The 14,561-nt window shown below is 57.3% G+C and overlaps 2 protein-coding genes across 3 annotated transcripts in view; one reads left to right on the top strand and one right to left on the bottom strand.

Annotated features, from left to right (window-relative positions):
- SH2D3C (SH2 domain containing 3C) overlaps positions 1-1,965 on the bottom strand; it is a 29,366-nt gene extending 27,401 nt beyond the window's left edge. Inside the window, exon 1 of the mRNA XM_027614773.2 lies at positions 1,663-1,965. Within this exon, the coding sequence (XP_027470574.1) occupies positions 1,663-1,699 (37 nt within the window). The 5' untranslated portion in view covers positions 1,700-1,965. The remainder of the gene's footprint in view (positions 1-1,662) is intronic.
- A 6,132-nt stretch (positions 1,966-8,097) lies between these two features.
- CDK9 (cyclin dependent kinase 9) lies at positions 8,098-12,614 on the top strand. 2 transcript variants are annotated; one of them, XR_003523865.2, is made up of 8 exons: positions 8,098-8,663; positions 9,127-9,208; positions 10,027-10,117; positions 10,474-10,640; positions 10,759-10,930; positions 11,088-11,236; positions 11,725-12,390; positions 12,445-12,614. XR_003523865.2 is itself a non-coding variant. In XM_027616755.2 (7 exons), the coding sequence occupies exons 1-7, from the start codon at positions 8,227-8,229 to the stop codon at positions 12,088-12,090; spliced, it is 1,464 nt and encodes a 487-aa protein (XP_027472556.1). In that variant the 5' UTR covers positions 8,098-8,226; the 3' UTR covers positions 12,091-12,614. The 2 variants fall into 2 exon arrangements, 1 of the variants encoding a protein (XP_027472556.1); XM_027616755.2 differs by having other exon boundaries at positions 11,725-12,614.
- The last annotated feature ends 1,947 nt before the right edge of the window (positions 12,615-14,561 follow it).

Raw genomic sequence — 14,561 nt, 5'->3', positions numbered from 1 at the left:
GGGGGGTGTGTTTGAGCACCTGGGGCGGGGGATGAAATGAGAAGGGGGTTGCTGGGAGCCTGGGGAGCCCACTCTCTGAGGTTCTGTCCTTCCTGTCAGCTGAGCGCACGGTCCTGACTCAGGCGGCAGGGCTCGGGTGATACCATCTACTCATTTCCGCAGGGGTGCGTGTGCGCTCCCTCCGCCCCGCCCCCGGCTGTGGGACTGCCCCTCCTCGAAGCCACCACCCTCTGACAGCCCTATGGCCTCCAGATGAGGGAAAAGGTAAAACCCTGGTATTTTCACTTCCTGGGCACGCTCTGCCTCCTCAGGGCCTCACCACTATGTTGGAATATATAGGTAGGATGCCCCCATTGATGAGAGAGGAAACTGAGGCCCAGAGAGTGGAGGGACTTGCCCAGGGTCACACAGCAGGGCTGAGCCTGATTGAGGGCTCAGGGCTCTGGACTCGGTGGGGGGGGCGGCGGGGACAGTGTGTGTGTCAGTGTTCTGGAGCTTTCCTCCCAGCCCTGCCCACTCCCTACTTGGTCTTAGCCTCTGCCTTCTGACAAACACTGATTCTGATGTTCTGCTCTTAGAAAGCTAATGCCATGGGCCAGAAATGTGCCAATGCCAGGAGGGGGACCAAGAACTGTGGTTTCCTGGGCACCGGGGGGTCTGGAGGAAACAGTAGTGGGACAGTAGGCCTGAATTCAGGGGACATGGGATTGAGCCCTGCTCTGAAGCCCTATATAATCTCAGGCAAGTCTCTGGGCCCCAGTATTTTCATCGGTGGAATGCAGTCATAATCCTGGCCCTGTACACCAGCCCCCTCCCACCCCCATGCCGGCAGACCGAAGGACTCAGGGGAAGCAGAAGTTTGCTGAGACCCTAAGGGGACTGCCCTGGGGAAATAAAGCCTTGGTGGGTGTGACCCCTCATCAAGTTGCACCAAGTCCCAGCATCACTGATGCTGGGGACGTGGGACAGCATCCCATGGCGCACGCACACACACACTCCAGCCCCAGTAACTTCCAACCCAGCACCCCCTGCCCCCCTCCCCCGTGTGAACCAGTCCCAGAGGCAGGGTGTGGAGTGTGTGGAGGTCTCCAGTTGCCCGGCCATGGGGTCCAAGAAAACCAGAGATGGACACACAGATGAATGCAGGGACAGAGAAACAGAAATGGGGAGAGTCAGAGACAAGAAACAGATGGAGAGGGCACCTGGGTGGCTCAGTTGGTTAAGCGACTGCCTTTGGCTCAGGTCATGATCCTGGAGTCCCGGGACTGAGTCCCGCATCGGGCTCCCTGCTCGGGAGGGAGTCTGCTTCTCCCTCTGACCCTTCCCCCCCCCTCATGTGCTTTCTCTCTTTCTCATTCTCTCTCTCAAATAAATAAATAAAATCTTAAAAAAAAAAAAAAAGGAAAAGAAAGAAACAGATGGAGAGCCAAACCAGCTGGAGACAGAGAGAGCTACCGGGCCAGAGTGCTGGAGGGATGATGACAAGGAACCCAGAAGCCGGGAGCTCCGGAGAGGGGCGGAGATGGACAGAAAGAGAAAAGGAAATGAGACCGTGATAAAGAAGCAGTGCAGAGAGAGGCTGAGCTGGACGGGCAGAGAGAGGCTGAGCTGGACGGACAGACAGAGGGATGAAGGGCAGTGCAAAGGGCACCCCGCACTCACTGAACTTTCTGCTGGCTTTCTTGGGCCCCTCCGTCATCTTGGCAAGTCGTGCAAAGCCCCTGGATGGTGGGCAAGTGGCCACTCACAGCTCAGGACATCAACGTTGAGGTTCCTCCCTCACCTCCCCTTCCCCTTTCTCACACCCTCTCACTCGCTTCCTCTGTGTATTTTTAAACCAGTGAAACTCCCACAGCTCCACCCTCCCCATCCTCTCCACAGGGGGCGGTGGCCAGGGCCTCCCCCATTCTGGGCCCCTGGGGCTGCCTCCTTGGCCTTGGCTGGGGGTGGGGTGTAGGGGGGCAGGGAGCAGACCACAAGCCCATGGGACCTGGAGGGCCCGGGAGACAAACCACAGGCTCCAGGAATGGAGCCCCCTGGGCGGGGGGCTGTCAGGGGTCTGGCCAAAGTCAGGCCGGCCCACAGGGCAGTTTGTTCTAAGCCTCAGTGTCTGAGGGAAGGACTGGCGGCAGCGAAGAAGAGTTCTGTGGTTAGGCCTGGGGCCCTGGGACCACCCAAACCCAAATTCCAGCCTTGGCTGGCTACTTTGTCACCGTGTGATCCTGGCCAGGCCACCGACCTCCCTGAGCCTCAGCTTCCTCACTGTGAGCAGGGGACATTGGCCACACCTACCTCACAGGGTCTAGTGCTTGGTGCAAAGCCTGGCACAGAGTGGGGGCCCACCAGGGCATGATCATTCCTTCTTAAGCCAGCGGCGACACGGTGATAATTCGGTCCACCACGCCCATTGTACACACATGGGGAGACCAAAGCGCAGGCAGAGGGATTGTCCCAGGTCATATGGCAGGTTGATGGCACAGACTGGTTTACATCTCTCCCCTCTTAGGTTCCTTAGCCCACAGCCTGGTGCTTTTCCACTGTACAACGTGTGTGTACGTGTGTGTGTGTGTGTGTGTGTGTGTGTGTGTGTGTGTGTGTGTGTGTGTGTGTCTTGCTCATGTGGGCAGGAAAGAGATGAGGAAATGAAACTACCCACAAAGGTTGTCCCAGACACCTGTGGAGGCTGTCAGCAGCTGTTGGTGTTGAGGTGGCTACAAGACCAGGGTTTTCAAATCCCAGCTCTGTGTACTGCAAGCAAGTTACTGCTGCCTCTGAAGCCCCAGTCACCTGATCTCTAGAATGAGCACAAATGCAAGGGACGCAGTTAAGTCACAGAGGCTCCAGCATGATTGGACATGATTATCCTGGCCCCCCAGGCTGGCAACCGGGCCTATGAGAGAGGGAGTCCAAGGTCAGATGGGGCCCTTCCTGCATCCTCTGTAAAAATAATGACTAACGTCTTCTGATCTCTTAGTGCATTCCAGCCAGAGAGCTCAGTCCTCCTGCCCTAGGGGGTAAATGTTGTTTCTCTTGTCCCCATTTTACAGATGGGGAAACTGAGCCACCACACCCCACCCCCCCTGCCGCCAAAGTCAACTGACCTGGAATTAGGACCTGCTTGTCCAGCTATGGAGCCTGAGGTACTGACTTCCAGTCCCACAGCTCCTAAACCGCAGCCCCCCCAACCCCAGCAGCTGGTTGATGGGCCCTGGTTGAGGAAGCATCTGACTAAACCTTCTTAATGTGATGAGGGGGAACCTGAGGCCCTGAGGGGAAAAGGGACACACCCTATGAGACCAAGACAGCAGAGTCCTGCTCATAGACAGACCTAGATGGGACCCGTGTGCAAAGTTCAGATGAAAGGATGGGGTTTCTGGGTCATGGACCTGGGAAGAAAAGGTCCTTCTACTGAGTCCTGACCATGAGCCAGGCATAGAGCTGTGAGCCTCCACAGATCGTCCACTGAGTCCCTACAATAGACCTGTGAGGCGAGTGTTGGTACTGTCCCATTTTACAGATGAGCAAACTGAGGCTGAAGAGGAGCAGAGACTAGACAGACAGACACCCAGGTGTCCTAGCTTCCAGCCTGGTGCTCCCTCCCACCTCCAGTTGTCAGAAGAGAGAGAAGGGCCTGCGGCCTGGTGGTAGCTAGGGGTCTTCCTCACGGAAGCAGAGGGTGGTTCCCCTGGCTTCTCTCCCGGGAGGCAGTCCCAGTGACTTGGGCTAAGTGCTGGGTTTCTGGCACTCCCGACTTACTGTGTGACCCTTCATGAGACACTTAACCTCTTTGGGACTCAGTTTCTATCCATGAAATAAGGTCACAGGAGCTCCCATTTCCAGAGGTTGTTGGGAGGATGAAAGGAGCAAATGTTGCCCAGGCTAATCCGCTGTGGCCTTGGCAGCGCCTGGTGGTTGTTGCTGAGAGGTGGGGGTGGTTCAGGCGGGGGGCAGATTGGCACAGGCCCAGAAGACCCCAGGGGAGAGCCCATGGTCCGAGAGAGCCGGGAGTCCCGGGCTGTGCTGAGGCTGTGTTGCGGTGGCTTGTGAGCTTTAGGCCAGTCCTGCCGTTGGCCTGGGCGCCAGGGCAGTGGCTGCATCCCTGGGAGAATGAATGGGGCTCAGTGTGGCAGCTCCGCTGAGCTCAGAGCCCCCTTTGTGCTGCCTTGAGTGGCCGTTGGGAGTGCGGCTGGGGACCTGCTGGCGGGTGGCTGTCCCGCAGGCCCTCCTCAGCCTGTGTTGGAGGCCAGCCCAGAGCAGCCCGTGTGCTTCTAGCCCCGAACATACAAGTGCTTTCCTGCCTTTGGGCCTCTGCTTCAGTGGGACCCACACCCGCAACACTGCTCCCCCCCCCACCAACTAGCTGCAAGTTTTGCCTCCATTGAGTGACCCCAGCTCTAGATTGAGCCTCGATTGAGCCATACTGCCCTAGGGAACCCTGCTTTGGTTTCTGTCCCCTCCCTCCTGCCCCTTTCCCCAGTTTGTGACTCAGTGGCCTGCAGTTTGGCCAGGTACTATTAGGGATTGGAATCCTTCAACTTCATAGTCAAAGGCACTAGACCCTGGCAAACCTGAGTTTAGATCCTATGTGCAGGACCCCGGGCAAGACATGTCACCTTGCTGAGCCTTGTTTTTCCCATCAGTGAAATGGGACAAACACAACACACATTTATACTGCGAGTATTATCCATATTACATTCACTTGCGTTCTTCATCTGCATGTTCCAGACGGACCTCCTGTTCCATGAGAGAGGAATTGGCCTTCCATATCCATATTGGCCCCATGCCTGCTATAGTGTAGGTCTCAGTCTTTCCCTGGCTTGACCCAGTTGTCTGGTATTGGGGTTGTGTAGGCTGATGTGTAAATGAGCCTGGGCTTTGTTTGTTGTTGTTGTTGTTGTTTTCGGTTTTTTAAATTTTAAATAGGCTCTATGCCCCGAGATCGAGTAGCATGCTCCACCCACTGAGCCAGCCAGGCACCCCGACCCCGGGCTTTGAAAGCAGAGACCTGGCTTTGAATCCCAGCTCCATAGCTTCCTGGCTGTGTGGCCTCGAGCAGGCCACATCATTACTCTGAGCCTCAGTTTCCTCTTCTGTAACTTGGGCCCAGTATGAGCAACCTCCTAAAAGGGACACTGTAAAGCTCCGGGGAAATGACACATAGCAACACAGGGCTGAGCCCAGAGTCAGTACCCAGCTGGCGTGGGCAGAATGTCCATGGTGTACAAGGCTGCAAGCATCACCCCGCCATCCTCTGTCTGGTCTCTCTGTATCCAGTGCCCCTTTGTGTCCTGGGACATCCCAGCAGCCAGGAGCAGCCCACCCATGAGCCTGTCTTCTGCTTCCCTCCGTATCCCGCCCCCCCCCCCCCACCTGTCCCTGCTCAGGAGAGGAAAATAGAAGGTCTGGGCCAGAGTCAAACAGCTGGCCAGTAACTCCCTCTTCTACTCAGTGCCTCAGTTTCCCTGTTAAATGGCAGCAGGACCAGAGGCTCTCACAGTATGGTCAGTCAGTCAGCAAGCATTTACTGAGTCCTGGCCACATGCCTGGCTTGGCCAGCTTAGGTGATCACGGAAGCAGGAAACATTTTCCTCAAACCAGCAAATCAGAAGTCATCAGAGTCCGTGAGAAATCATTTCCAGCTAGGACCTAATTTCTTCACACTTCCACCTGGATGATCCAGGACCCCATGGCAGGGCAGTGGGGGCCGCCTTCTGAAGGGCTCCTGACTGCTTCTGCCAGGGAGGGCCAAGGGCCCAAAGCTCTGAGGGGAAGTGACTGGCGGATGTTGGGGTTCAGGCCAGGGATGGTCGGGTGGAGGTGACAACATCACCGGAACATCTTCTGAGGCCTCTGCCCACAGGATGTGACTTAGGGAGAGCTCGTGGGAAACAGGCAGGGGGCCCAGCCTGAGAGTCTGACGGTGGAGGCCACCCCAGACACGGTACACCCCCAACACTACCATTCCCCCCCACGCCTCCCATGGGCATCCAGGATACCTAGGCCAGCGGTGTTGGGCCCTGGCTGTGCCCTAGCTCTACCTCTGACATGCCTAAGTGCTTGGGCTTTGTGCCAGATTAACCTGGTTCAAATACCAATGTGGCTGCTGGCCAGCTCTTTGACCCTGACCAGGTGATGTGACCTCTGCGTTCCAGTGTCCCTGTGTGTACAACAGAGATGATCATAGTACCCACCTCCTATGGCTCAGTGAGAATTGAGATAATTCTCAGAAAGTGCTGCATGTACGGCTTGAACCATTTATTTTCCCTCCACAAATTGTAATTACTACAGTTTCCCTCCTTGCCCTCCCCACCCCTAATTTAGCCAATGGCCTCCCTGCTTCTACAGTGTACCCATGAAGCTGACCCCAGATCACTCCCTGACATGTCTCATGGCTGCCTAAAACCCTCGGTGGCCTCCCACTGCCCTCAGGAGGGGGCTCCCTGGTGCTCACCTGGCCCCCGAGGCCCTCCGTGGCAGGGCCCTCCCCCAGAACAGGGTCTCTTGGGACGCCAGGATAATCAGACCCGCTTCCTCCTCCAAGGAGGCTGCAAGGCCCAGCCATGAGGGGTAAGGGCTGCCGGGACACCCTGAGGGCTTCCTGCAGGGAGACAGATAACAGGGTGCAATGAGGAGCACAGCCCCGAAGGCAGGAAGGTCCAAGGAGTTAGCAAAGCACAGGAGGGAGATTCCTGCCACCACGGCCTGGGAGACAGCTGGAAAGAGCCTCAATTGTCACAGTTCGTGTTTCCCTGAAAGACAGGGGGGGAGGGAAATACAGGCAGAGCACATTTTAGAAGGACCTGGAAGGTGCTGTGAGGGGGACAGATGGAGAAGCCAGACTGGGAAGACCAGGACTCAGGACCTATCAGCAGAGGACTGGAGAGGAGGGGCAGACTGAAGGGGTGCAGAGGTGGTAGAAAGGACTGCTTTGCTGTGGGTTGATTGTTGAGTAGAGCTGGAGGAAGAATCTAGAGGCTCCTAGAGCCACGGAGCTATCAGGAAATGCTGGGGAAGGGTTGGAGTAGGGGAAGGGGGCATAGGGTCAGAGAAGGAGATGGGTGGTGGGCTTGGTGCCTGGCATACGGACAGCAGGCCTCAAACAGCACCATTGCTATACCCCTGGCCAGACTGTAAATAGTCTGACTCAGGAGAATCCTCTTCAGAATCTGACAGACCAGGTTCCAGTCCCAGAGCTGTCACTCTGTGACCTTGGGCAAATGACCTTACCTCCCTGAACCTCAGTGCCCTCTTCTGTAAAATGGGCTAGTCAACCTGCCAATGGGGTGGTTGATTCAGGATTCAGCAGGGTTCAGCAGGAACGCCCAGCAATTCCTGAGCACACAGGGGTTCTGGGTAAATGCTATTTTTGTGATTACTGACCCAGGTTGACCAGCCCAGGCGCAGCTCGGCGGGGATGGGGCTCCTGTGGGTTTCATCCCTGCCTTCCAGAAAACAGGGGGTCGAGCTGGAAGGCCCGGGCGTTGCTCGCTCACAGCCTCCAGTGTCGCCGCGCCCCCTAGCGGCCGTCGGTTGCCATGTCAACGGCGGGTGGCTGGGGCCCGGGGAGGCGGCGGCGGGGGCCGTTCTCTCCTCCCAGGACCGGAGGCCGCTCCCTCGGCGCCTCCCGCCTTCGCCTGTGGAGGGGCACTCCGAGCCGGGGAGGAGAGGGCTCTCTGCGGCAGCTGACCTGGGGGGGTAAACTGAGGCACGCGGCAAGGCGCCCCGCAGCCAGGTGTTGAGCGCGGGGCCCCACCTCCGAAGGCGGAGGAGGGGCCGCGGGCGGTGACGCGCCGAGGGCGGCCGGCGGACAGCGGGCGGGCGGCGGCGGCGGCGGCGGCGGCGGCGGCGGCGGCGGCGGCGGCGGCGGCGGCGGCGGCGGCGGCAGGTGCGGCCGCGGAGGGTGGGAGGGAGGAGGGAGGGGGCGGGCGGAGGGGGAGGGGAGGGCGAGGCTGGGGCACCTCCCCCTTTATAACGCGCCCCCTCCCGGGCTCTCGGGCCGCCTCCTCGTCGGCTCTTCCCGTCTCGCCCCCTCGCCCGGCCGCCCCGGGCCCGGGCCCGGCTAGGGAGCCCCCAGGCCGCGGCTCGGGGGCCAACCCCCCCCGCCCGCCGCCCCGCGCAGCCTGGCGGAGGCGGCGCCGTCGGAGGAGGAGGAGCAGGGCACTGCGGCTGGCCCCGGATCGGGAGCCAGAGCGGCAGCGGCTTCGGCAGCAGCGGCGGCCCGGGCCGATGCAGCGGGACGCACCGCCCCGAGCCCCAGCCCCGGCGCCCCGGCTCCCCGCGCCCCCGATCGGAGCCGCCGCCAACAGTGGCGGCGGCGGAGGCGGGGGCAGCGGCGGCGGCGGAGGCGCCTCTGCAGCTCCGGCTCCTCCTGGCCTCCCGGGAACTACAAGTCCCAGGGGGCCTGGCGGCGGGCGGCGGGCGGAAGAGGCGGGGTCGGCGCCGCGGGGCCGGAAGTGGCCGTGGAGGCGGAAGTGGCGCGGCCGCGGAGGGGCCTGGAGCACGGCGGCGGGACCCGGAGCGGGAGCAGCGGCGGCGGCTGGGGGCGGCGGCAGCGGCGCGCTGGAGGCGGCCATGGCAAAGCAGTACGACTCGGTGGAGTGCCCGTTTTGTGATGAGGTGTCCAAATATGAGAAGCTCGCTAAGATCGGCCAAGGCACCTTCGGGTAAGGCTGCGCCCCCCGGGGGACCGGGAACCCTGGGCCTGCACCCCTCAGGGCCGACGTCGGAACGCCCAGGGCCGAGCCCAAGGTGGTCGGGAAGCCCGGGAGTACCAGACGTGTCTCCTGGTCTCGCTAGGCCGCACCGCAGCCCGCCAGGGCCTGACGGAGCCGGCTGGCGGGGAGGAGCCTGAGGCCAGTGATGGGGGGCGGGGAGGGGTTGCAGAGAGGAGCCTGTGAGGGGAGCGGGCTCTCCGAGAGACGCCTGGGTGAGGAGACTGAAGGGAGGAAGTAGAGCCTCGGAGAAGGACCGCAGATAGTGGGTGGCAGGGTAGGGGAGTGCCCCGGGTACCCGGCCCAGCCCCGCCCGGGGAATCCCTTTTTCCTGCCCTCCTCCTCTGGTGGGGGAGGGGCGGGCCCTGCCGAAACGGCCTGATGAAACCTCTTGGGTCTCCCTCTCGGCCTGCAGGGAGGTGTTTAAGGCAAAGCACCGTAAGACCGGCAAAAAGGTGGCTCTGAAGAAAGTGCTGATGGAGAACGAGAAGGAGGGGGTGAGTATGGGCCGGGTGGGCGGGCCTGCCATCTCCCCTGGGCACGGGGTTGGGTTTCCACCCTGCTTGTGCTAGGGCTCTCGCCGAGAGAGACAGAGAGAGAGAGAGAGAGAGAGAGAGAGAATGAATGAATGAGAATGAGAGTGTGTGTATTAGTTTGGGCATTTCTGTATTCCAGAGAACTTGACTTGAATTTTTTTATTCAAATGTTTTAGAGCATTTGTTATTTCATTCTTAGGTGAATATAGTTGGGGCCAGGAGGGGGAGCTCATGCTTGCAGAGTGCACCTCGGTTCTTGAAGTTAGGAAGCCTTTAAACAGTGCTTAAACACTGTTTCCTTAGCATTTGTTTTGTGTAAAGTACAAAGAAATTGCACGCGATGCCTTTGGGAGGGTGGCTGGAGCTCAGTTGAAAAGGAGCAGTCCCCTTCCGTACCTCGTCTTAGGCCAGTCCAGCTTCCCAGAGACCTGCTGTTTAGCAAGGACATTTCTTTAAATAAACGTTTTTGTTACCACCTAGTATAATACAGACACAGAGCTAAAATCTAAAGGTTGAAGAAACTGTGGAGCATTTAGTGACTAGTAGTGAAGCGTGTGTGTCAACTCCCACTGTTCTGGTTTATTGTCTCACACCAGCTGCTTGAGGGGCACATACTACTGGTACGCCCGTTTTACAGATAAAACGTCTGAGGCAGCTGATTTCAGAGCCCATTACCTTACTCTTTTTTTCCTACCTGTGTCCCTTAATATGGACCCCATGGCTGTTCATTGGTCTGTAGTCACTCACCTCTGATCCTCTCTTGTCTTTCTCCTAACCAGTTCCCCATTACAGCCTTGCGGGAAATCAAGATTCTCCAACTTCTAAAACATGAGAATGTGGTCAACTTGATTGAGATCTGTCGAACCAAAGGTACATTGTCTGGATCTTGCCCCCATTTTCAGATGGGGAAAATGAGACTTACAGCCTAAGGCTTTGTTTGCGAAGTTGGAAGTGGACACACCTAAATTACCTCTTCTTAACCCAGACACACCGACCGTGACCGCTGTCTGGGGTCTCTTCGTCGTGGCTGTTGCTGCCCCAGGGCCTGCCACAGCACCCCGCCCACAGGAGGCACTCGGGAAATAGTTTGCCAGTGAAGGAATGCACAGCCGGATATCCGAGTGTCCACGGGTTGGAGGGGTAGAAGCTGGTTGTGGGAAAATGAGTTGCACGTGGGGTTTTTTACTTTCTTTTTCTCCCCCCTCCCCCCATTCTTCCCATCTCAGCTTCCCCCTATAACCGCTGCAAAGGCAGTATATACCTAGTGTTTGACTTCTGCGAGCATGACCTTGCTGGGCTGCTGAGCAATGTCTTAGTCAAGTTCACACTGTCTGAGATCAAGAAGGTCATGCAGATGTTGCTCAACGGCCTCTACTACATCCACAGAAATAAGGTAGGGGTCAGAGTGGGGAAAGGGACTGAGGCTTGGGTTGGCCTTGGCTCCCACTGCTGGGTGGGTGTGACTGAAGGGTCCCCGGAAACCTGATTGAGCCTTCTCCCACTTCCTGCAGATCTTGCACAGGGACATGAAGGCAGCTAATGTGCTCATCACTCGCGATGGGGTTCTGAAGCTGGCAGACTTTGGGCTGGCCCGGGCCTTCAGCCTGGCCAAGAACAGCCAGCCCAACCGCTATACCAACCGTGTGGTGACACTCTGGTACCGGCCCCCGGAGCTGTTGCTCGGTGAGGACTCCCGAGCGGGCGGAGGGGGGCAGGCGCTGGGCACTTACCTGGCCTCAGTCCCCCACTGCCAGGGCTTCTTGAGCCGCCGGCCCTGGGGCATTGCGTCTCAGGAGGCTCTCGGGCTCAAGGGGCCCTCCTGGTGCACTCTTCTTCCCAGGGGAGCGGGACTACGGCCCCCCCATTGACCTGTGGGGTGCTGGGTGCATCATGGCGGAGATGTGGACCCGCAGCCCTATCATGCAGGGCAACACCGAGCAGCACCAGCTTGCCCTCATCAGCCAGCTCTGTGGCTCCATCACCCCTGAGGTGCGTGGCCAGGCCGCCTGGGCCCCTGGTCCCCACAGGATGCAGAGATCCAGAAGTCCTCCTGGCAAGGGAGGAGCGGGGAGTGGAGTAGAAGGAAAGCTCTGGAGAGGTGGCTGGTGGACAGATGGGGCCTGCTCTTTAGAGCCACACGGGCTATGTGTGAGTCTCGCCCCCATCACAGTTCGTGGCCTTGGGGAGGGCATTTGAATCCCTCACCTCGGAGCGGAGTTTCTCTTCTATGAAACAACTATGCCTGTATCAGGCTTGGTGGATGTATTCCAGGTGACTGTATAAAAGGGCCTGGCCCTTGGTGTGTGCCAGATACATGGTCACTGCTGCTTTTACCTTGGAGAGGTCAAGTTCGTCCTCCCAGGGTGGTCTGGGAGCATCTGAATGGAAGAGTTTTAGTCCCTTCGGGTGCCTAGCCAGGGAACAAGCCACGCACCCCCTGAATTAACACCCGTCTTCTCTCCACGCCTCCTGTGCAGGTATGGCCCAATGTGGACAAGTACGAGCTATTTGAGAAGCTGGACCTGGTCAAGGGCCAGAAACGGAAGGTGAAGGACAGGCTGAAGGCCTATGTGCGAGACCCCTACGCGCTGGATCTCATCGATAAGTTGCTGGTGCTGGATCCCGCACAGCGCATCGACAGTGATGACGCCCTCAACCACGATTTCTTCTGGTCAGACCCGATGCCCTCGGATCTCAAGGGCATGCTGTCCACCCACCTGACGTCCATGTTCGAGTATCTGGCGCCACCGCGCCGGAAGGGCAGCCAGATCACGCAGCAGTCCACCAATCAGAGCCGCAATCCCGCCACCACCAATCAGACGGAGTTCGAGCGTGTCTTCTGAGGGCCAGCTGCCCGTGCTTTTCGTTAGGGCAGTTTTACTCTGCTTTGTGACTTGGACTGTGGAGATGATGGGGCATTTGAGTTTTCTCTAGTGCTTATTTCATTTCATCCCCACCCTGGGCACTGGGAACACCAGCTGAGCGGACTGGAGGAAGGCTTTGGCTGAAAGGCCGGGAGGGCACTGGGGTGCCTCGCCTTGTTTCCTGGCTTTCCATTTACCTTCAGACAGGAATGGGGTGGGAGGAGAGGCACATCCCAGCAGTGACTTTCTAAGAGTTTCCAGCATGATAGGAAGGGACAGGTCCCTCGCCTATTGCCAGCCCTCCTCTCAGGATGAGAAACGTGCGGGGGACAGAACTGGCCCCAGGAGTGGGCTACTCTTGGCCCAACCCTCAGAAGCCCCGGGGCTGGCAAAAACTTGGTTTCTTCAATAGAGAATTTTAATCGTGTTTCTTTTGTTCAGTTTTGAGACATTCCTGGACACCATTTGGTCAGTTATAATTAAAGTTGACTTTTTTTTCAGTAAGTGGCTGCGTGCTGTGTTCCGTGTTCAGACCCCAGCTCTTCACCCTGTGGCCAGCACATTGGGCCTAACGATTGGGATTTGATTTGTCAAGTCTTGATTCTTTTCTTCATCCCCGTTCACGTCCCCGGACATAATTGCAGAGGACTTTTGTCTTTTTTTTTCTTCTTCTTCTTTTGAGTACCTTCCAGAACACTTGTCCTGCTCTGCCAAAGAGCGGGCACTATGATGCAAAGAGCGGGCACTATGACGCTCCCTTGCTCCTGTCCACTCGGTGTCCAAGGGAGAGGGAAGACAGAGGGAACAGGGTCTCAGTTCCCCAGAGAGGGAACTGGGGAGGGTCTGCTGTGAGCTGCAGTTGCAGTGGTGACTCAGTCTGCCATGGCTCACCTGATGTGCTCGAACTTGACTCATGAGCACAGGAGGCTGCAGAAGGCTCTCCATCAGCGGAGTGACAACAGTGAGATCTGTAACTTGCAAAGGTCCCTCAGGCTGCTGAGTAGTGGGAGGCCTAGGGGAGGCAAGAGAGAAAGGACCAGAGCCATTGGAGGATGATCTCTAGGGTCTTGGGGAGGTGGCAGTCACTTGGTTTGGGATGGCAACTGAGCAGCAGGACAGAACAGTGGGAAGGTGGGGGTGTCAGGTGTCAGAGCTGTAGTCCTTGGAGGAGGAGCACATTTTGGTGGATACATTTGCTGTGAGTGTGAAGCTGGGGACAGACACATTTAAGGCAAATTCTACATTCTGTCACGGGAGGAGGCCTTTTGAAGGGGGTCCCCAAAGGAAGGTTGGCACAACTTTTAACCAGAACTGTCTCTGTAGAAATTGACCCAGATCTCCAGGATCTCAACTTCACAAAGACCAGAAGTTAAAAAAAAAAAAAAAAATCCTAAACTTCTGACTAGTGTTTCACCTTGTCAAGGCTGCTGTAGAAAATCACACCGTCACACAGACGAGGTGGTTTACAACAGAAATTTATTCTGTCACAGTTCCAGAAGCTAGAAGTCTGAAACCCAGGTGTTAGCAGGGTCCATCAGCGGGGCTCTGCCAGAGAATGTTCCATGCCTGTCTCTTAGCTTCTGGTGATGGCTGGCAGTCCTTGGCTTTTCTTGGCTTGTAGATGAACCTCTCCAGTCTCTGCCTCTGTCTTCACCCTGTGTTCTTCCTTCTGTGTGTGGCTGTCTGATGAGGACACCAGTCATTGGATTTAGGATCCACCTTGATTCGATCTGCAAAGACCTTTTAAAAATATATGTGTATATGTATATATATATATATATACATATACATATATATTTTTTTTTTTTTTGAAGGAGAGAGTGAGCAAGAGAAAGCACAAGTGGTGAGGGGTGCGGAGCAGCAGAGGGAGAGGGAGAAGCAGATTGCCCACTGAGCAGAGAGCCTGATGTGGGGCTCGATCTCAGGACCCTGAGATCATGACCTGAGCTGGAGGCAGACACTTAACCAACTGAGCCACCAAGTGCCCCTGCAAAGACCTTTTTATTTATTTTTTATTCTTTAAAGATCTTATTTATTTATTTGACAGAGAGAGACACAGCGAGAGAGGGGACACAAGCAGGGGGAGTGGGAGAGGGAGAAGCAGGCTCCCCGCGGAGCAGGGAGCCCGATGCAGGGCTCGATCCAGGACCCCGGGATCATGACCCGAGCTGAAGGCAGACGCTTAACCAACTGAGCCACCCAGGTGCACAGCAAAGATTTTTTTTTTTTAAGATTTTTTTTATTTATTTGACAGAGAGAGACACAGTGAGAGAGGGAACACAAGCAGCCGGAGCGGCAGACAGAGGGAGAAGCAGGCTCTCCGCTGAGCAGGGAGCCCGATGTGGGGCTCGATCCCAGGACCCTGGGATCATGACCTGAGCCGAAGGCAGACGCCCAACGACTGAGCCACCCAGGCGCCCAGCAAAGACCTTTTTAAATAAGGTCACTTT

This window comes from Zalophus californianus, chromosome 13 (assembly GCF_009762305.2).
Source record: "Zalophus californianus isolate mZalCal1 chromosome 13, mZalCal1.pri.v2, whole genome shotgun sequence".
NCBI classification, from domain to species: domain Eukaryota; kingdom Metazoa; phylum Chordata; class Mammalia; order Carnivora; family Otariidae; genus Zalophus; species Zalophus californianus.
This window is presented reverse-complemented; position numbering and strand designations above follow the sequence as displayed.